Below are 23,351 nucleotides of genomic sequence, written 5' to 3'. Positions count from 1 at the left end.
CACACGCACACACACAAAATGACCTTTTCCATCCATTACTCTCCTGGAGATAGGACAGGGGTTCTCACCTGGAGATAGAGACACTAAGACAGGGGTTCTCACCTGGAGAGAGACACTAAGACAGGGGTTCTCACCTGGAGATAGAGACACTAAGACAGGGGTTCTCACCTGGAGATAGAGACACTAAGACAGGGGTTCTCACCTGGAGATAGAGACACTAAGACAGGGGTTCTCACCTGGAGATAGAGACACTAAGACAGGGGTTCTCACCTGGAGATAGAGACACTAAGACAGGGGTTCTCACCTGGAGATAGAGACACTAAGACAGGGGTTCTCACCTGGAGATAGAGACACTAAGACAGGGGTTCTCACCTGGAGATAGACACTAAGACAGGGGTTCTCACCTGGAGATAGAGACACTAAGACAGGGGTTCTCACCTGGAGATAGGGACACTAAGACAGGGGTTCTCACCTGGAGATAGAGACACTAAGACAGGGGTTCTCACCTGGAGATAGAGACACTAAGACAGGGGTTCTCACCTGGAGATAGAGACACTAAGACAGGGGTTCTCACCTGGAGATAGAGACACTAAGACAGGGGTTCTCACCTGGAGATAGAGACACTAAGACAGGGGTTCTCACCTGGAGATAGAGACACTAAGACAGGGGTTCTCACCTGGAGATAGAGACACTAAGACAGGGGTTCTCACCTGGAGATAGGGACACTAAGACAGGGGTTCTCACCTGGAGATAGAGACACTAAGACAGGGGTTCTCACCTGGAGATAGAGACACTAAGACAGGGGTTCTCACCTGGAGATAGAGACACTAAGACAGGGGTTCTCACCTGGAGATAGAGACACTAAGACAGGGGTTCTCACCTGGAGATAGAGACACTAAGACAGGGGTTCTCACCTGGAGATAGGGACACTAAGACAGGGGTTCTCACCTGGAGATAGGGACACTAAAAGGCAGGGGTTCTCACCTGGAGATAGAGACACCAAGACAGGGGTTCTCACATGGAGATAGAGACACTAAGACAGGGGTTCTCACCTGGAGATAGAGACACTAAGACAGGGGTTCTCACCTGGAGATAGAGACACTAAGACAGGGGTTCTCACCTGGAGATAGAGACACTAAGACAGGGGTTCTCACCTGGAGATAGAGACACTAAGACAGGGGTTCTCACCTGGAGATAGAGACACTAAGACAGGGGTTCTCACCTGGAGATAGGGACACTAAGACAGGGGTTCTCACCTGGAGATAGAGACACTAAGACAGGGGTTCTCACCTGGAGATAGAGACACTAAGGCAGGGGTTCTCACCTGGAGATAGAGACACTAAGACAGGGGTTCTCACCTGGAGATAGGGCAGGGGTTCTCACCTGGAGATAGGGCAGGGGTTCTCACCTGGAGATAGGGACACTAAAAGGCAGGGGTTCTCAAAGCGGGTGCCGTCTTGGCACCCTAGGGTGCCGTGACGCCAAGTCTAGGGATGCCACTGAACAGTTTGATAAGATTAGGAATTTATCCATATCACTTCAGTTAAAACACTTAAGACTTGGTAAGACTACAAGTTTCACAACGCATTACAGTACATTGTGACACGTTGTGAGTCTGGAAACTACTATTCCCTCTAGTTTTCCTCGTGACACATACTGTATCTTAGGGGGAAAGATTTTAAATATGTACGTACCATAATAATATTAAGGTTCTATAATTAACAATAAAAATTCAAGGGTGCCTTGGATGAAAACTTTAGGGGTTACCCCGAGACAATAGGGTTTGTGAACCTCTGGCCTATGGGACAGGATGGACTCACAGAGAGACTGTGCAGACATCAGACACCAGACATGAGGATATAGGACGACTAAGGCAGGAAGTCTCTGAGGCTGAGATAAGATACTGAGGAGACACCGAGGAACCAAAGGAATGGAGCCCCCACTCCCTTCATTATTATCAAGACGAGAAGCATGTGGGCCAGTGGTTCTTCTCAAACTTTTTTCAAGGACCCCCAAAATGATATGGTATTATTAGGTGCCGGATCCCCACATCTGAAAATGTTTTGTGCCGGCGGGGACCCCCAGAAAAGAATCAAATTATTGCATTCATTCATTAATTCATTCATAATTATGAAGTTGCATTATTCAAGTACACATGTGTAATTAATGAAGCAAATGGACTCCAGGGTTAGGGCCCGACAAGTCTATGGCTTCTCCCTAGCCCTTTTTCTGACATTTGGACAGGAAACAAGAAACAGACATTCAAAAGAAAAAGAAAAAAACAGACAAAATTAGCTGGGGACCCCCTGGAACACCCCCAAGGACCCCCGGGGGTCCCCGCACAAACCCCACTTAGAGAACAACTGGCTTAAGGCTATATATTATATACAGACACACATGACAGTGCAGCGCATTAACACATACTGTTGTGTACACACGCTAACTGCTAGCTCAATTTAGTCACACAGGGATAACAATCAAAGTGCCAATTGGCCAAATTGGTTAACAAGGAAATGAGCAGCAATGGACGTCGACTACTACACTGCCAATGAGGCATGAAACCACATTGGTCTCACAAAAAGAGGGTTGTTGGGATATGAAATCCACATAGTAGACAAACTCAAACACCAGTTTATATTAAGGGCATGTAAGTAAACTAAGGTGGGGAAAAAAGAGAACTGTGAACAATTTACAAACTATTTCAAAAACAGCGGATCTACAAGTTCACAAGGAGGCATGAAGCAGTACATCAGCTATTTTCAAAGTCATGTCTTTGTTATTTAGGGGTAAAACAAAAAGAAAAGCACATAGATGACCCGACCGCAATGTACAGTAGGTCTACTAGCCTACAGATAAGTGTAAAAGCGCCTGATCTATAACTTGAAACATTATGTTTCTTAGACAAGTGTTACATGAAGGCTCCTTTTCCAAACAAACAAACTTTGGGTTAGATTCTTGTAGTAACCTTGGTGATTTCACAGAACCGGCGGACATTTTTTTTGGTTCCAGTACTATCCAGTTCTGAACCACTTTATGTTTAGTGGAAACACTCTGCACTGGTTCAATATTAGAACCGAACCGGTTCAACCCCTGGTGAAAAGGGGGACAAAGAGAGTTGGCATGCATTACTTCACAGGCTTTGCAAACACTGAGAGTTTGGTTCATTCACTTCATTGTACAGTAGCTACATCACAATAGATGTGGCCAACATTTTAAAATAGTTCAACTAGCGATCTACATCTACACGTTGTGAGCTTGTCGATCAGCTATTTAAACTATTTTTTAAAGGGTTTTTTAAATAATGGCAAATAAGTTCAAGGATAAGGGTTAAGGGGTGGTGCAAGATATAGCCCCTAATATCGTCTCTTAAAATTATGCTTAAAAAAAGAAAATAAAAAGTCAAAATGCAGCGTGTGGCAATCGTCAGCTTAGCAGATCTGCTATTTCTTTTTTGGCTGAATGTTCGCCCCAGAATGGGGACACTAGGGTTGGCTCATGTGGTTATATAAGGCAGCATGCATCAAAGCGACGGAAGTCAACACAGACATAAGGCTTTAAACAAACACAGCCTAGAAGTGCATCACGCTGCAGTCAACAGGGACATCTCAGTGGACTAACAGCTGGAGGCACAGTGACACAAAACAAACTGACATCGTTCGCTCTGGGCGACAACCGTCACAATCATTACGAATTTCGACGACGATTTATACGTGGATTTTATTGTCTGCAAAGTAGGATGAAGTCTGATACGACACGGCCATGCAAAATGATCCAACCACGATTGGATTCTGTTACAGTACAGTACAGTACTGAGTACAGTATTGCATGATGCATCATGCATCCCAGGACCCCCGGAGGGTGACATGACAGCAAGGATGCAGTCTAAGGATGCAGGTTGCAGCCTATTTGCAACACTGAAAAGCCAAACAAAAACCAAATGTATAATGCATAATGTACCACTGTTCCAACGACAGAAACTAAATTAAATTGTTATAAATCGCAATTATTTGAGCAACAATAATATTCGTCAAGTAAAATGTAACACCTAATAGTTTTTACCACGCACATTTAGGGCTGTGCCCGTTAAGATTATTACTGTCTTGTTCACAGTGTGTGAACTGTACTGTTTCACTCTTCACAATCCCAGTACAACTCCTACCTTTGTTGCCATTTTAGTTACATCTAATATTCAGACCGATCAAGATAGAAAACTAACAGTAACATGATGACACGAATATTCATACTAAACACACAAAATCAATGGCTACTGCCTTAACCCTAATGATAGTCTTCAAGGAAATAAAGTGGCTGCACACACTGGTAGCCAAAGTGCTACAATGTATTTTATTCTGGGTAAAATGTATTTTATTCAGAGTACCGGTAATGAAAAGCAACGTTTTGGCAGCCCTCTTTAGCCCTACCCAGCTAAAATTCCTTGGCGTCTCTCTCACACACACACACACACACACACACACGGTAATCACTGTAGCTGAGGCACTGTCTGCCTGGTACAGTGAGTGAGTGAGTTAGCCTAAACTCCATACCGATGGGCCTTTTGGGGTCCAAAGGCCACACACACACACAAGTTAACACGTGATCCTGCACACAGCAGGCAGCAGGGACAGGCATCGCTATATTCTGTGTCGTATATGGGCTATAACCGACATTTTACATGACGGTTATCATCGTCACGCAAATAATTATAATTAATTAAAAACTACATTTCCGATTGTTGTTTGGAAGTTGCACAGGGCAGACATGATGACAAATGACCTATTATGCAAGGAAATGACTGACATATGTAATAACTTTCTTTACTGACATATTTAATATGTATTATACTTATTATAAAAAACATTAATAGTTGAAACAGCCAATCTACAAGCTCACAATATGCGATCTGCTATTTCAACCATTTTTGAATAACATTTAAAAAATAAAATATATGCAAAATAGATGGAAACGATTAAGACGATTATGCTAAATATTTGCGATTATCTCAAACACCAAATGGCAAATGATTGCGTGATAATGGTGACAGGCCTATGATCGGTGTGTGTGTACTGCGTAGGCACAAGGCATGGTTACAGAGCTTGAAAACCAGAACTATGGGTGTGGTAACTTTGCATGTTTAGCTACGCTGAGTCACCTACAACCACTGGTTCTCAACATCGGGTCCGGGGACCACCAGAGGGTCCAAATGGACCCCTACGGGTCTGTATATCTATTGAGTGTATGCAAATGGAAACCCTGGAAGGCCGCGGACCAGACTTTAGAAACGGGGACATATAAACTGACAGTTTTACATCATCCTCTCAGTTCATGTGTGTGTGTGTGTGTGTGTGTGTGTGTGTGTGTGTGTGTGTGTGTGTGTGTGTGTGTGTCCATGGATATCGTCTGTCGGGTGGAAACCTCATACTGTATGTCCAAAACTGTTACTTTTCAGGAGAGCAGATCCGTCAAAGCGAGCCGTCGCCTCGCGTTGCGTTTTGAGTTTGCAGATCTGCTACTTTTGATGCTTCTGTGTGACACCGTGGTTATGATCAAGTGCGGCATTCATTTACGGAAAAAAGCACAAAAAGTTAAAATATGGCGACGAGAGGTTTACGCCCCGACGACAACAATATGGAAAGCATCTGGTGTGAACTGAAGGACGGTGTGTGTGTGTGTGTGTGTGTAAGGTGAAACTCTTCATCACAGTCACCACCAGACTGCAGTCTGCTCTGCCAGGCATGACTAATTCAGCTCATATTCCACTAATTACAAAAGGCACATGGGTGGGGGGGGGGGGGGGGGCTCAATGGAGGTCCAGGACAACCCCCCCCCCCCCCCCCCTCCCTCCTGTCTTTACAGTATCTCACCCCCAGTAACAGGATATAGGTGCACACCCTCCCCATTCCACCGCCATCAGACCAGTGGAGTGATCTCTTTCTGCTAAAGTGAAAGTCCTTCAAACAATATTCTACGTCTAGCGGGGTGTATCTGCATTTGGGCCAGTCACAATTATTACGTGACTGTTGCCTAATAGTGATTGTTTGAGATAATCGCATTTTTCCCTTCCTTTCTTTCTTTAGTATAATAGTCTTAATTTCCATGGCAAAAACAATGTGTGAATGTGTTTTCAAACATTTTCAAAAATAGCAGAAATAGCAGATCTTACAAGCTCAAAAGGCGTCCATCACCTAATCAACATGAGTTAGACTTTAATATATTGGCGCCCCTCACTTCACACAGGTGTGAATTTCTATCCATAATGTCCCTATAATCAACTTGTTAATGGCAATTATTTGAGTGACAATTAATCGTCAAGTAAAATAATAATGGAGCAAGATAATCCGAATCTGCTTTGTAATCCAAAATAAATGGTCACATAATAGTCTACTATAGAGAAAGACATGGGTTCTTCCCCCTGTGACCAAAGCTCCATGGACTGGTGTTTGAACCTCCACCTTAATGGCAGAGAGCAAAAAAGAAACCTATCTCCATATTGTAACTTTCCCACCCCCCCCGCCCCCCCGCAAATGAACTGCCTACTTACTTGATCATAACCACAGCAACACACAAAAGTATCAAAATAAAATGTACCAGATCTACAAGCTCGAAATGCGGTGAGACAAGCTAAGTCTAAGTCTATTCTCGTTTCAATGCGCCGGCTAGACCTCTGGGAGATGGAATGGTGAGGTGGAGCACAACACCTACCATCAGCTCCCAGTACTTACCGGGTCCGGCACCACACGACTTCAAGCCATGCTCCTCATACGCTGAGTTGGCGGTGCCCGGGGTCGAACCCATGACCTTGCGGTTGAAAGGCGAGTGCTCCTTCGACTGAGCTACCCGGACACAATAATATAAAACGCATAATAACCACAGCAATATTGGCTCCCGGTCACTGCCCGCACACTCGCACAGCATACAAAACTCTGATGCTGGCATTCAAAGCAACCAAAGGTATGGCTCTCCCATATCTTGCAAGTATGATCGATCCCTACAAACCCTCCCGCGCACTCAGATCAGCCAACGCAGGGAAGCTGGAAGTACCTTCACTAAAAACAACGCTCCACACTCCCCAAACTCTTCTCCCTTCTGGCTCCAAAATTACAATCAAAACAGCCTCAACCCCAATCATCCGCCGTAGTCTGAAAACCCACCTCTTCAGACTCCATCATGGCCCATAGCACTTGCCCTAGCCCCGACGACCTTACAGGCATATGCAAAGGCTCAACTTATGTAACCTAGATAGCACTTTATGTAGACTTAGATAGCATTTTATACAGACTTATAGCATTTTATGTAGACAACACTACAATAGCATTTTGTAGGCACTAAATGTAGGCACTTTATAGTATATATGTACAGTTTCATTATATAGACATTCCACTGTTACGTTATTAGCTTACGCATGTTTCATGATAACTACTTGTTATGTATGTGATGTATTGCCATGCTTTTTTTGTTCTTGCTTAATGTAAATCGCTCTGGGTTAAGAGCGTCTGCTAAATGAATAAATTGTAAGGAGTGGCCATGTCCTTTAGTATTCAACGCTGACAGGAATAATTTATCTGAACAGAGCCAAATACTGTGCCCCAGCATGGTACAGAGAGCCCACATGCCAGGAAGGTGGACGTTGCCATAGGAAATGCTCAATCGGACCATAACTGGCTCCCTGAAGCCCACCCCCTGTGTTCCACCTGCCAGAATTTCCCCGGCCGACCTCCGACGAGAGGCTGCTGCCCTCACCCATAGCAAGGAAAGCCTGGGGATATGACTGGCATATCCTGTACTGCACAACACCGCCACAACAGTCCTGCCTCTAAATAGACTCAAGTCCCGCCACCCGTACAACAACAAGGTGACACAAGAGCTGCCCCAAGAGCAGCTCCACTGCCCCCTGAGGACCAGTCTACAGTACAGAGGCATGGCTGGCAGCAGCCTGGAAGCAGGAGTGGGAGTGAGCCGGGCTAACACGCAGCCACCGATACATCCAGGACCCTGGAGAGGCGGCATGGAAGGAGAGGAACTGTCACGCCGGCAATGGACCCTGCTGCCTGTGAACTGGGGTCGGACGTTTCAAAACATCCATGAGGAAGTGGGGCCTGGTGGATGGAGCAGCGTGTGAGTGCCGGGAGCCGTAGCAGACCATAGATGACAAAATAGATGCCTCATTGGCCGCTGCAGTTCATTGGAGCAATGTGTCTCCAGCGTGAGGCGGAAGTCAAGCGGAGCGGTGTGGAAGGCACGCTGCGTCGCTGCCACTCAAGTGACTACTGGCCAATCACAACGCGTCTTTTCCAGGACTTCAATCAATTCAATCCAAGGGAGCTTTATTGGCATGAGAAAACAAACGTTTACATTGCCTGTCTGATTGGTTTACCGAACGACTCCTTCCGTTACGCACACAGAAGCTTGGCAAGCTTCCGTCATGCTCCCGCTATGCTCGGGAAAGCTTGCCTCCATGTTGCCGAAGGAGGTGTCTACCTTTTTACGTCTATGGCCAGCCGACCTGTCCCCTGTATAAACCACCCTCAGGGGCCTGTCCCCTGTATAAACCACCCTCAGGGGCCTGTCCACTGTATAAACCACCCTCAGGGGCCTGTCCCCTGTATAAACCACCCTCAGAGGTCTGTCCACTGTATAAACCACCCTCAGGGGCCTGTCCACTGTATAAACCACCCTCAGGGGCCTGTCCACTGTATAAACCACCCTCAGAGGCCTGTCCACTGTATAAACCACCCTCAGGGGCCTGTCCCCTGTATAAACCACCCTCAGAGGCCTGTCCACTGTATAAACCACCCTCAGAGGCCTCTCCCCTGTATAAATCACCCTCAGGGGCCTGTCCACTGTATAAAACACCCTCAGGGGCCTGTCCACTGTATAAACCACCCTCAGGGGCCTGTCCACTGTATAAACCACCCTCAGGGGCCTGTCCACTGTATAAACCACCCTCAGAGGCCTGTCCACTGTATAAACCACCCTCAGAGGCCTGTCCACTGTATAAACCACCCTCAGGGGCCTGTCCACTGTATAAACCACCCTCAGGGGCCTGTCCCCTGTATAAATCACCCTCAGGGGCCTGTCCACTGTATAAACCACCCTCAGAGGCCTGTCCACTGTACTATAAACCACCCTCAGGGGCCTGTCCACTGTATAAACCACCCTCAGAGGCCTGTCCACTGTATAAACCACCCTCAGAGGCCTGTCCACTGTACTATAAACCACCCTCAGGGGCCTGTCCACTGTATAAACCACCCTCAGGGGCCTGTCCACTGTATAAACCACCCTCAGGGGCCTGTCCCCTGTATAAATCACCCTCAGGGGCCTGTCCACTGTATAAACCACCCTCAGAGGCCTGTCCACTGTACTATAAACCACCCTCAGGGGCCTGTCCACTGTATAAACCACCCTCAGAGGCCTGTCCACTGTATAAACCACCCTCAGAGGCCTGTCCACTGTACTATAAACCACCCTCAGGGGCCTGTCCACTGTATAAACCACCCTCAGGGGCCTGTCCACTGTATAAACCACCCTCAGGGGCCTGTCCACTGTATAAACCACCCTCAGGGGCCTGTCCACTGTATAAACCACCCTCAGAGGCCTGTCCACTGTATAAACCACCCTCAGGGGCCTGTCCACTGTATAAACCACCCTCAGGGGCCTGTCCACTGTATAAACCACCCTCAGAGGCCTGTCCACTGTATAAACCACCCTCAGGGGCCTGTCCACTGTATAAACCACCCTCAGGGGCCTGTCCACTGTATAAACCACCCTCAGAGGCCTGTCCACTGTATAAACCACCCTCAGAGGCCTGTCCACTGTATAAACCACCCTCAGAGGCCTGTCCACTGTATAAACCACCCTCAGGGGCCTGTCCACTGTATAAACCACCCTCAGGGGCCTGTCCACTGTATAAAACACCCTCAGGGGCCTGTCCACTGTATAAACCACCCTCAGAGGCCTGTCCACTGTATGAACCACCCTTAGAGGATGGCCTCTTCGATGTGGGACCTGAGACGAGGGCGTAGCTGTACGCTACTGAGCTGGACATCTGATGATGACACACAAAAGAAGCAATAACTACAGTTGTGTACTGGGGTTAAAGACATTTTCCTGGAAGGACTTTGCTCTCTCTCTCTCTCTCTCTCTCTCTCTCTCTCAAACTTTTACTGCAGGATGTCAGTAAAGAACAGCTAGGGCTCACTCACTTCAGTACCGATGAGGCATATAACTTCTTTAACTAGGCTATGTCAATTCACTCATAAAATGCCGGTAATGTAAATGAGAGGGCAAAGGTGACAGACAGTTTTTTTTCTTAAATGGTGACATGTACTTTAATGTTTTTTGTATTATTCTTATTTTAAATTCTGACTCAAACTAAAGTCGATCCTAAATCCTCTGGCTTTAGCCTAACAGCTCTTCCAGGATGCAGAACACACACAAAAAACATTCAGAGTGTAATTATATAATCATCCAACCAAATTCAGCGTTCACTCGAAATGCATAGTTGGGATTGCATTATTAAGAGTCTGACACACACTATTAGGGGCCTATTGTAGGGGTTAAGTGTGAGCTAGTGTGCGTTATGATATGGCTGCATAAGCATATTGATAACCATGACATTGTCTTGATTGTCTACCACTGTATAAGAGGGACTGACTGTACGTACAATATGATATGAGATGCAAGCGTGTTATCATGGTTTCCATAATCTACTAGGGACGTCATAGATCTGTCCTATTGTATACATTACTCTGTGTGTGTAATAAACTTCAGAATGCATGGTAACATATCACTGTTGTGTTAGAATGTTTTCCACCCCTGCGACTCGCAATGGATCTTCACCCACCACCCAAAAGGGAGGCCTATATTATGAGACTTCTAGATGCCTTAGAGATGGTCGCTCTTAAATATCATTAGTGTGCAAAATGTACATTTGGATACATGTGTGTACAGCTGTATACTCTCAGAGCTTAACAAATGGACACACTTGTAACTCCGAGCATGTTACTGTGTAGTAAGTCCTCTTGAAGGGGCCAAGCCTTTGTAAAGCCTTTGTAATGCATTGTCACTTCAGTGCAAACAGTCGTTTTGGATGCAATAATAATAATAATAATAATAAGAACAATGGCATATAGACGTTACTTTTGAAAACAGTGCATGTACACTGTACAGTATGACATGCATGCATGAGGGCCCCCCTCATGCAACAAATGCACGCATCAGTGCATGCATTCCCTGTGCAAGCCGGGGTGATGTCCCTATGTGTTAACTGGACTGGACTGTACATATCGGTGTGTGTAATCAACCTTGTTGTAGTAATCATGCCAGCAGCAATGCAAGTTGCAACAAGGTTCATTGCATGACCCAGCTGGGTGGGTGCTGCCTATATAGCCTGTTTGTTGTCATGTATTGTATTGTGTACCAAAAAACAACCCGACTTTTATATATGGTGGGTGGCTGTGTAGTTCTAGCCTAACCATACGTGGATAAATACATCGAGAAATAAATCTCGGTCGTGTAAACAAAGTAGCAGAAAAACAGCAGTGACTACTGCTATTGTTTACGACTTTCTTATCCTCCCGAACAAAAAACAATCGCCTCCTCGCTCTCTCGTTGTGAATGAATGTATGACAGGCTGTGTGTGTGTGTGTGTGTGTGTGTGTGTGTGTGTGTGTGTGTGTGTGTGTGTGTGTGTGTGTGTGTCGGCTAGCACCACCACCACCACCACTATATATAATATATATACCATGAGCCCGTCAGGCTAACTAACATCATCTCAGTGTGTGTCCTTGCTTGGAGAGACACGCATTCATTCCATACTGTGCGCTTTTAATATAAAATCAGCATAAGGTTTTTTTGGTTATTATTGTTATTGTTACCTTACCTCGTCGGTGGGCCAACTCGCCTTGCCTCGCCTGGCCTGGTGGGTCCACCCCGGCGGAGATCAAGTCAAATACAGAGAAAGGAGCGAGTTTGTCTGCTAGCTTGCACCGGGGGTAGGTTGGTTGGTGGAGATCGGATGAGACCGACGAGCTCTCTCTCTCTCCCTAGCAGTTACAGCAAGCAGGCTGGGCCAACCTCCTCCTCCTCCTCCTCCTCCTCCTCCTCGCTACGAACTCCATGGGAATTGCAATCGTGACGTCACGCGCACCGTTTGCAACCAAACCAAAGCAAACCAAAGCGTGTGTTTCCCACTTGGAGGCGCTGTTGCGCTATATAACTATATAACTATGAGGTGCAGCGATTTGATTGATTGATTGATTGATTGATTGATTGATTGATTGATTGATTGATTGATTGAAATTTGTATTACTATATTTCACAATGGGTAGCCTACAATCTACTCTACTGTCCAGGGAAGGTACTCAATACAAAATCTATTGGATAAAACCAGAAAAAGCACTATACAGACTTGTTTGAATCAGGGACAGGGTCCTCCATTTTCGATTAATCAAAAGGCCATGGGAGCGCTTTATCCAATGTCAACCTTATCTTCATATAATTGGTGGTAGCCAGGGCAGGCCTGTAGGCCAGACCGCACCAATGCAACTAGTGACTAGTCAACTCATTGCAACAAAACGGTTTTAAGGCCACAGATATATTTCACATCTGTTGATGTGTTCCTGTTTGATGTACTTAATATGTTTGCAGAGTAGGCCTAGAGGTCTGAGGAAGACACCTCTTTGTCCAGAGGTCCAAGATGGAGATGAACTGACCAGTGACCACCTGGTCAGGTGACCTTTCATAGTAGGCCTATTTTACTATATTACATGACATTTATAAGTTTCAAATTATTTATATACGGAATTTATTTATTTTCAATTATTAAAGTCCGGAAAGCTGCATCTGTGTCATTTTGGAATGTATTGTTTCAGAAAACTCTTAAGGATTTAGAACATTGTTTTTAGAACACCCTCCCCGACCACCTGAGAGCACCACAGTCCGTGGACGCTTTTAAAAAGGGACTAAAGACCTTTCTCTTCAGTAAGGCATTTGCCCAGTCAGACTTTTAAGCTGCCCTGTGTGCTGTTTTTAACTGTTTTATTCTTATTTTTATTCGTATCTTAATTTTTTCTGCCTGTAGCACTTTGAGATTTGTTTCAAATGTAAAGTGCGTTATAAATAAAATGTATTATTATTATTTATTATTCTCAAAAAGAGCAGATAATATACAAATATAATGTGGGGGTCCTTGACACAAAAAAGTTTGAGGAATGTTGTAGCCTACATTTGTGTTACCATAAACAGTTACTGCTGGAGCACATAAAAAGGTCTTTACATTTAATGCTAAAGTAGCGATTCCCAACCGGCCACTGGGCTGTGACACTATTGAAGGTGGGCTCCCAAATAATTGGCAAAACACAAGTTTTTTTTTTTTTAACACAATCGATTGATTGATTATGTGTAAATAAATCTGAAAATGCTCACGGCTCACCTGTCTGACCACGACAGCCACATTAAGTGGAGACAGGGGTGGGAAGTGGACACTTGCTCTGATCCAGAAAAGGCTGGGAACCACTGTAAGTAACTAATTACATTTACTTAAGTACCGTATACTCAAGTACTTTTACTTTATTTATTTCCAATGCTCAGTACTTTTACTCCACTACATCTCAGAGGAGAGAGCAAATTATTTTACTTTTTGTGACCTCTGTCTGAACTCTGAACTGAAGATGGCAAACCTAACATGGGGCACAACATGCTGCACAAGTGTCTGTAACTCAGAGAGTGTACACATGGAACCAAATGGACCATTTGTACATGGTGGTCCACATGCCAGCTCTGACAGACAGTGTGTTAAAAACAATCGCAGGTGAAGTGAGGGGCGCGCACTGTGGCTGCCACGAGTCACTTTCATTCATTTCCACCGTCATCTCTTGTAAATTCAACTCAATTTGCTTTTAGTGGTGTGGCGTCATCATCTTTATCCTTGCCCACCTCGTAATGGTTAAAGGTATATTCAGTGATTTCACTTAATTCAAATATCACTTATTTTCTTGTTTAGTTGTGATAATCCTCCCTACTATAGAGTGTGCTGGCCATATAAGGAGTTCCTCCCTGTCCCCAGTTAACCCCTGGGGGTCAAAAACCGTAGGTTTCGTTTTTGGCTCTCTATCCTGATTGGACGAAAGGCTGGGTCCCACAGCCAAAAACGAAACCTAAGGTTTTTTGAGTGAAATCACTGAATATACCTTTAAGAGTTCTTCTCCATTTACCTGGCTGGTGCTTTCTTGGCTTAAAGTCAAGACAAGACCATTGCAATCGCACCATTGCTCAAACTTGTCATCGTGCCCTATCATTTCCACTGTCATACTACCTAAAAAGTCCATTTCCTTCTCGTTCTTTAGGGGTGTGGCAGTGGCACTATCATCATTCTCCTCCACGAGACTTGAATGTGTGGCACTAGCTAAAAACACAAAAGCACTAAAAAATATATACTGCAGAGGAGCTTAGCTTAAAGATTCAATCAGCCGACCACGCCATCTTTTTGAGAGGTCTGGTCCTCTATTAAATAATACTAATATAAAAACAAGGCAACACAGGTTCGTGGACAACTTCAAATATAAAAGGCAAACTTAAAACAGAGGCCGATTTGAATGAACGAACAAATACTTTTATTACATTAAAATAAACAACTCTTAAAACACTCTAGTCCTTCAACATGTGCAACATTAGCTCAGAGGTAGGGATTGGTGCAGGGGAGGTTCTCTGGAAGAGTAGGCCTATAGTCTGGAATATCCTGGTCACTCTTCCACTTCACAAACAGCTCCTGCAATCACACGCAGGTAGGCCAGTACAACGGTTCCAACATCTTCTATTAATCAAAGGGCTTTGGTAGACAGGTATGTGAGCGAGTAGTGCATCAGAAGGTTACTTACAGCAGCAGCAGCCGGCATCAGAACCGGCCACCTACGATGCATGACACGTAAGCAGCACTCGCTCCTTCTCTCCAGCCTCGTCCATCTGGGTCGTCTCTCTCTCTCTGTCCCCTGCTGCATTCTGTGTGTCTCATGTTCTCCGAACAGCCACCCCCCATGGCCCATGGGCAAGGCCAAGCCGGGCACACACCAGCCAGGGGCCGCGGTCGTGGCGCTTACAGTGTCGAAGGCCTGGCTCTCATGGCACTTACAGCCCATCTGTGGTCGACAATCATGGCTACCGCTGGCCCCCAGCTGGAGTGTCCTGGCCCCACCCAGCCCATGGAGCTGCCCCCATTCCTCCTTCTCCCAACACAGCCTTCTCCTTCCTCTGTTTCTCTCCCCTTGTTCCCTTTGCCAGCCCCAATATATAGGGCTCCTGATTGCTGGCCACGCCCAGTCCCAGGTGCAAGTCAGTCACTCAACTGCAGGTCCTAGTGAGTTATGGTATAGCCAGTCAGTGGAAAAATGAAGTTATACAAAATCATGCAGTTCAAACAGAAATAAATATATTAAGCTAAATAAAGTAAAATCACTCGACAATAATCTCACTGTACAACATGCAAAATTATAAAACAATGAAAATTACAACAAACCAAAACACATCTAAAATTCCACCAGCTCACAAATGCAGTGTGTTACTGTATTTAACGGAATAAATGGTAAATGGTAAATGGTGCATTTATATAGCGCCTTTATCCAAGGCGCTTTACAGAGATTGTGCATTACATTCACCCATTCACACACACATTCATACACCGATGGCAGCGGAAACCATGCAAGGCACCAACTAGCACATCGGGAGCAATTAGGGGTTCAGTGTCTTGCTCAAGGACACTTCGACAGTAACTCTGGGGGAGCCCGGGTTCAAACTGGCAACCTTACGGTTACCATCCAGGCACTCTACCCCTGAGCCACCGCCGGAATAAGTCACAACTTTGTACCGCTATTTATATCGGCCACATGACATCTTACGTACATAGGGCCGATTCATACTCCTATTTTAGAGCCGAATAAAAGTCGGTTCGGCGCTGTAGAGCCTACAATTTGACGTCATTTGAGGTTCGGGGGGGCTGGTACCGTCCTAAAGTCGGCTCTTTGGTGCTACTGAAAATTTCTGACGAGCCGAAATCATTTCGGCACTACAGCGCCGAAACAGCGGTAAAATAGGAGTATGAATCGGCCCATAGACTTGGATGGCAAACGATTTACAGTACATCATTTACAGTACATCATCAATGCTCTAAACAAAGTCCATAGACTCATTTTGTGTTCTTACATTTCTTTTGCACTATAGCTGTTTGTTTGTTTTTGTCCTGTTCCCACTGGTGCATATAAGACTGAGATTGCTTGAAGCAAAGTAATGTCATTGTATTTATTTATACATATGACAAATAAACCTGAACCTGAACCTGATCATCATTAACCTTGCGTCACCAGGCTTTTCACCTCGGAGGAAAGCGTGTTCCAAAATCGCAGTGTGAACCGGTCTGGAGTGGATGCTAATTTACATCATGTTTGATTTGTAGTCATCAGGCAGGAAACCACAAGGCGGAATAAGAAAGTACCCATTAATAGTTCTGATTCCGCCTTGTGGTTTCCTGCTAGATGACTACAACATGACGACAGTTACCTTCCGCTCCCGACCGGATCATAAACCCCAAATGGAATGCTGTCCAGGCTAGATCATCATGCATCATATTCCATGCTCAGCCAATCAAATCATTTGCAACATGGTACACACAAACAGACACACAAAGCTGTGCATATAAGGTTACAGACGGTTACAAAAGTTACAGAAACTATCCCAAATGAGATGGAACAGTTGTATCCGGTTCTGGACCCCAATGCCATTGTGCCATTCTGTCTCCCCTACAGCTGAGCCCGGTTCCGGATCCCAATGCCATGGTGCCATTCTGTCTCCCGTACAGCTGAGCCCGGTTCCGGATCCCAATGCGATGGTGCTATGCCGTCTCCCGTACAGCCGAGCCCGGTTCCGGATCCCAATGCCATGGTGCCATTCTGTCTCCCGTACAGCCGAGCCCGGTTCCGGATCCCAATGCCATGGTGCTATGCCGTCTCCCATACAGCCGAGTCCGGTTCCGGATCCCAACATTATGATATGGTGCCATGCTGTTTGAGCCGAGTCCGGTTCCGGATCCCAACGATTTGAGCCGAGTCCGGTTCCGGATCCCAACGACATGATGCCATTAGCGATCGGTCCCAGCCTTACTCATTGGCGAAGAGAAAAGCCTGGTCACAACAAATAGTGAATCGGGCCGGAACATCCGTCAGATATATTTCCCCCGGATACGATATGTTTTCGACCAATCACAACACATATTTCATTCACGCAGAATCTAAATGATTTGTAAAGTGACAACGTCATTTCCTTGAGCGGTACTCCCCACAATTTCCACCCAAAACAATTATACACAGCGTATAGGCCCAGCATGTGGTGCCATGCTGTGTCCTATACAGTCGAGGCATGTGGTGGTGATGACACACTGGCTCAGGGTTTGTCCAATGTGTGGTCCGGGGACACCCCAGGGGTCTCCAGCCAAATTCAACTGACTTGTAATTATTTTTTTACAATACATACTATTATAACGATGTGCTTCAAAATCACCGCCTACAGTATATTGTGATTAATATCGCAATGAATCTCATGTATTCTGTTTTAGAAAATTATATCAAAATCATCTTTTTAAACCAGGGTCTCAAAGAAAGAATAATTAATCAGAAAGAAAGAACAAGAAAGGTTGAGTGCATGGTATAAGGCCTCCATTCAGTCCACACATTGCATAATAGTACACATATCCTGAATAATACCTAGGTGCTTATACATTATTAACTTTGGATAAGCATATCAGCATTTAACATTAAATGAAAAATAACCTCGCCCATAATTGCCCAAAATAATTTGCCTCAATTTTATGATTTGATTTGATTGATGACCTTGTTTAATTTAATAGTAAGATATATACCAATAACTTCTTCGAACTGACAAAACCACCAAATCATTAACATAAAACATAAGTGAAGAATTCACAACAGTCTGTGATAACTAGAGATATTTGTAATGCTAAACCATTCTAGAAGCCAGTCCATGTTTTCACCTTGGAAATGGGGCGAGAGGCGAGACAAAGCAAAGTTTAAGAATTCATGAATCATACTAAATGACAAACTGCTCAACTCCTTGGCCTAACTTTCCACACACAGCACACACCAAAACAAGAATCAAGAATCTATGAATGTTTCAATGGGCAGTAATATAAAACGGAAGTGCCCTCCCAAACAGTCAGTCTATACCAGGCTGTAAGGTGTAAGCGGAAAACAGTAGGATGAGTGTTTCATTATTGGGTCACCTGAAAGACCTCGTGCCATACTGCCCACTATAGGTACACCCAGGATTAAAGCTGCAGGATTAAAGGATTAAATAGACATAATTGTCGCAAATGTTAAAGGTGTCAAATGTCAAGAGACATATTAGAATGTGGGGTAGAGTGTGACACATACAGTATGTAATTGCTTACGTAGATGCGTTTTTATCCTGTGTTGATGCACTTTATTTGATCTTGAGGCCTGTCCTCCCCCTGATCTTCTTTGTCTTCTTCTCCGGGGGGGCTTTGAATTTGTCTTTCTCCAGTTTCCGTTTCAGCCTCCTCGGTTCCTTTGTTCCTCCTTTGTGCCTTCCTTTCGTCCTCATCTCCTCTTGTATGAACTCGCTATCCTTGGATTCTTGGAACCTAATGTAGGCGTCGATGAGCGCTGCCTTGTGCACTGTCTCGCAGCGCACATACTCCTTGCCATCCTCCTCCCTGATGGTGCGGTAGATCTTCAGCCGGCGCCCAGTGGCAGAGGGATTCAGGCAGGTGGCTGAGGAGGCATTGTCCTTAGGGCATCTGGGGGACAAGCCCCTGGAGAATCCTTTGTGGCGCTCCATCCGCCCCTTGTTATCATTGTCGCTATCCTCATCCATCATCATCCTGTGCAGTTCCTTCCTCTCCTGCTCCTCTCTCTCGCGGGACAGCTGGGAGCTGGTCTTCTTATTCTGCAGCAGGTTCTCAATATCCTTCGCCGACTCTTCCAAGTCCTCCGTGTCCTCGGCCGAGCTGCTGTCCGAGTCTGTGGTGAGCACCTCTGTGGACTCCAACACCTTGTTCTGCAGGTCAAAGATCCTCTGGCAGTCTTCCTTGTAGCGCTCCTGGTGTTCAGCCGCAGAATAACGGGATCCTCTGGCGAACCTGCTCATGTCACGATGCTCATGTCCCTCACCCATACTTGCTTTTTCTGTTGACATGGTTCTTACCACGTCAATCACCTCCCAGCGGGAGAGCTTCTTAATCTCTTCTTCCGGAACGCCAAATTTACGCAGCATTTGCTTGGCATTCTTAAGTGACAGCCTCCGCAGATCGGCATCCGTACCTGTCACGGTCTTCTTGGCTGGCTGAGGCTCTCTGTCGTTCTTCTGTTGAGTGGGCTTGTTGGGCACTTTGACATAGGAGAAGCCCTCTCCGCAGCCTGTGGGATCGGCCACGCCCATGACCTCCAACAGACACTTCCCCTTCATGGCAGAAATGAAGGCTCTTGTTGTGTACCAAGGCGCATTTCGGACCTCAGGCTCATCCTCCATCTTCAAGTCTTCTTCATTCTCCTCATCTAGAGGAGAATGAAGAATATATCCAGCATCCTTGAGCCTTTGTTCGGCTACCAGCATACTGTAGTAAGCGCAGCCCTGCTCAGGAGACACCATGGCTCTGATCTCCTCTTCTGTAGACAGTCTGAAATCAGGCTTCAGTACCCACCAGTTAGAGTCTTTCCTTCTCGTCCTATCTGTTCGCTTGAAGTCGGCACAGAGTTTTAGGCGTTTCCGGATGCTACTCTCCGAGTGTGACGGAAAGGCTGTCTTTATGTCTTCCATACGAATCCTCCGGGGCCGATCCTTGCTTTTCCAGAACAGACGATAGATGAACACATTTAGGAAGTTTCTGATGTGGGTGTTCGCTCGTTTGGAGTTGGGCCCTGGAACCTCAAACAGGGGACATTCTTGACCAACCACAAAGATGTCCATGACCTCTCTTATGTAGTAGCCTTGACGCGTTCGCACAACCAGGAAGTCTGTGTCCGGCATCTTGTGTGGGTAGATGGGGGCACGGAAAAGATTGTTCTCAAACGCTTGCAGCAGTTGTCCATGGTCCAGAGAACCCAGGAAGGGAGATGTGTGGCAGTACACCGTCTCGCCATACTTGCAATCCGGAGCTCCAGGATCCTTCCCGGCTTTCCTTTTGTAGTGGTTTTGGATTTTGGTGGCCATGCCAACTTGCATGATGAGCGGAGGGTATTCCTCGCTGTACTCTGCCAGGATCAGGTCACCATCTTTGCCTGTCAAATCCTGGGCTGTTCGCATAAAGAACATGTCTCCTCCACCTGACGCCTGGCGCTCCTGCTCCCTCATCTGGGCCTTTTTCGTTATGTGTTTGATTAGAGGCTGGACAGAGTGGGGACCAGGCTGAGCCAATGCGCCAGAAGAATACTTCTTCAAGGCGGGTCGGTGGAACAGCCGGAGTTTCGCGGGGGCCATGTGGGTAGGGAAGAATGGCTGTTGGAGCTCCGCGGCTGGGGTGGAGTGCTGAATTATATTGCCAACAAAGCTCCCTCTCGGACCCTGTTGTTTGGGGTAATAGAACTCGTCGTTGGAAAGATTCCAAGGGTCTTTCACTACATCAGGCTGAGAGACAATCTGCTGTGGGTCATCCTTTATCACCCCCGTCTTCCCCAACAGCATCCGTGTTTTCTTCATCACCGACTCTTTTTTGTCCTCTTTGGACGGGGAGTTGGACGTTCTCTCCTCCTTCTCGTCGGGAATTTCAAGAATGATGTCCTCATCATTGTCCAGAGTGAGGACGGGTGGCGTGAGCAGACAATCCATTGCCTGGTCATCCCAAATTATGTGGTCCTCCCAGCGTTGATATACCAGCTCCCCGCTATCGATGGGGAAGATGGGGAAATATGGGGAGTTGCCTTCAAGAGAGGCTTGATAGTCATGGTTGTCTTTGTCCTGCTTCGAGCCATATATCGAAGATGCTTTGGGCCTGGCTGGAGATGTGGGGGGCACCAGCTGGGATTTACTTCCAGAAAGACCTGTTGGACTCACTTTTTGCATTTTGATGCCCTCCCCGTCCCAGATGATGTTATCCTCCCACCTGAGCTGGGTGACCATCAAGAACAGCTCATTCTCAAGGCCCTGTTTGTCTTTCTCACCACTATCCCCTTGCTCCTCTTTCATTTTGAAGCCGTAGTTGAAGTTGGTGCCGTCCTCGGGTACATCCAGCAAGTCATACCACAGCTGAGCAGGACCATGTCGCCACTCCGGAACACTGGGTTGAGACTCTGTGTCCTTGTCCCTGTCGCAGCATGTCTTAGAAATCTTGGATTCTACAGGCGCCATCATGGTTATCTCGTCATCGGAGATACACTGTTCTGATGGTGGAGCGGGAGGGTAGTCGTAAGTCCAAGCAGACTTCTTCTCGAGGGATTGCTCCATGGGCTCGTTCTCCGGAGACGGGGGCTGGTGCTCACGATGCTTACGTTTCTTCTTTCTTCGGGCGTTTCTCCATACCGATCGTATGTTCTTTCCGGGACCAAACAGTCGTAGGAATCTAAGCACCTTCCCAGGCCTAAATTCCGGGAAGAGCTCAGTGGCACTTGGTAAGGCTTTGGCAGCATCCTTCTGCATGATGCCAGCCAGTGGAAGGGTGAGGCTCCCTGGCGGCCCACCTGCTCCAGAGCCCTTACACGTATGGTCAGTCTTTAACTCAGAGTCTGACAATGTGCTGAATTCCATCTTATCTTCTGAGGAGGGAGCAATGACGGAAGGTGGGATGATGGTATCACCGTCTTCCCCACTTGCAGTGGTCTGAGGAGAGGGTTCCTCTGTCTTGCCGGGTGTACTTAAACTTGGAGGTGGAGGGGGGTGCATGAGATTAGAATTATTATCCTCCAAGTCTGCATCATAATCCTCATCATCATCAGTTTTCCTTGCTGGCTGCAGACCTCCCATGGCCTGGGAATAATTTGTTGTCTCATCTTCAGCAACTTCACTGATGTCAGAGTAATCAACTGCATCTGCGTCTGTGCTTTTCTCCCAAAACTCAGCATCCCTGTTCTCTTCTTTCTCATCCCCCTCCGTGATCTCTGCGATGAGTGAGCTCAGACCCAGGGAACCCAAACCAGCCAGGTGCTTCTTGGTCTCAACGTCTAGAATGCTGTCATCCTCAAGCTGGCCTTCCAGATTGATGTTTCCAAACAGGAAGCCAGTTAGAGAGAAGGGGCTGTCCTCGTCGCTGTCCGAGTCTGACATGCTTGTGTGGCCTCTGTTGATATTCTGTGTCAACATCTGGCTTGTATTTGGAAAAAAACTTTAAGAACATGAATTCAGACGAGATGCCACACAAAAGCTCGCTTCCATTGTTGCCAGGTACCTGAGCTGCCAGCTCTGCTCAAATTAAATATAGGAACAAAGAACCTGGAAGCCAGTCTATGATGTCAGCCATGCAGGTATATTATGTCACTACTACGACATCAGTACTATGACATAGTCATCTCCATATTTGGGCGACATTTCAACTGAAGCCGCCTCTCCATTGACATCCAGCAATTAAAACAAAAGCTTATAAGTAAGTATTTATGTTCCATAAGTATGGAACATTTCAAAAAGTTCCCCAGATCTTAACACAACACTGTGGAAAGTTTCAACCCATTCTGACATGAGGTTTGTTTGGGCATGCATAAAAGACACAAAACTCACTCAGCTCAACTCAGCTTATTAAAACTGGGAAAGCATCTGTGTTATTTTAGATTATTTTTGCATTGGCTATTCAAAAATATCAGATAAAAAAGCTCACTTTGCGCAGTGCAGTGAGCAGTATACATCTCTTATTTTTGAAAATGTTTCAAATGTGAGAACCAAACTGATTTAGAAGGCATTTGTTTGCTGAAGCTTTGTCACCTATACTTTGATCAGAAGGTTGATGAGTGATGACATCATGGCAAATATGAGACGTGTGGGGACAAAAGCTGTACAGGAAGCGCTAGCGCCCTCAAAAAAGAAGGACTCCTGCATACTGTCTTCAAATGCAGTGAAGAACTTTAGTTAAAGAAACAGCAACGTTTCGGCCTACACGACCTTCGTCAGGCTATCTTATGCCAAGTCTATGGTTTGTTGAGAACCATTATAATGATACATTTCCAGGCCCAGCCAAGTGTATATGGACTTGAATTATGATTGAAATTATGATGACGTAAAATGTCATCTCACTGATATAATTATATAATAATTATTATTTCTACCGTATCTATGTCTCGGAGGACACCTTTTTGAGGGGCGCTAGGAACTCCCTCCTATGCACAGATTTGTGTGTTTGTACCACGGACTGT

General features: G+C 45.9%; 2 protein-coding genes across 11 annotated transcripts in view; both read right to left on the bottom strand.

The window, feature by feature from the left end:
• LOC310876594 (unconventional myosin-VI-like) overlaps nt 1–12,026 on the bottom strand; it is a 165,234-nt gene extending 153,208 nt beyond the window's left edge. For 9 of the 10 annotated variants that reach the window (XM_083790160.1, XM_083790163.1, XM_083790164.1 and 6 more), the window contains exon 1: nt 11,879–12,026. The gene's annotated coding sequence lies outside the window, so the exon portion shown is untranslated. Of the gene's footprint in view, nt 1–11,873 lie in introns of all 10 variants that reach the window. The other variant, XM_083790162.1, reaches the window with a different exon arrangement.
• A 6,454-nt stretch (nt 12,027–18,480) lies between these two features.
• LOC310876458 (transcription initiation factor TFIID subunit 1-like) lies at nt 18,481–22,275 on the bottom strand (the record flags this gene model as incomplete). The annotated part of the gene is made up of 1 exon (XM_083789999.1): nt 18,481–22,275. One exon carries the CDS (start codon nt 22,273–22,275, stop codon nt 18,481–18,483), a length of 3,795 nt encoding a protein of 1,264 aa, XP_083646125.1.
• Between the last annotated feature and the right edge of the window lie 1,076 nt (nt 22,276–23,351).

This window comes from Protomyctophum parallelum, assembly GCF_964188405.1.
Source record: "Protomyctophum parallelum genome assembly, chromosome: 19".
In the NCBI taxonomy this organism is placed as follows: domain Eukaryota; kingdom Metazoa; phylum Chordata; class Actinopteri; order Myctophiformes; family Myctophidae; genus Protomyctophum; species Protomyctophum parallelum.
This window is presented reverse-complemented; position numbering and strand designations above follow the sequence as displayed.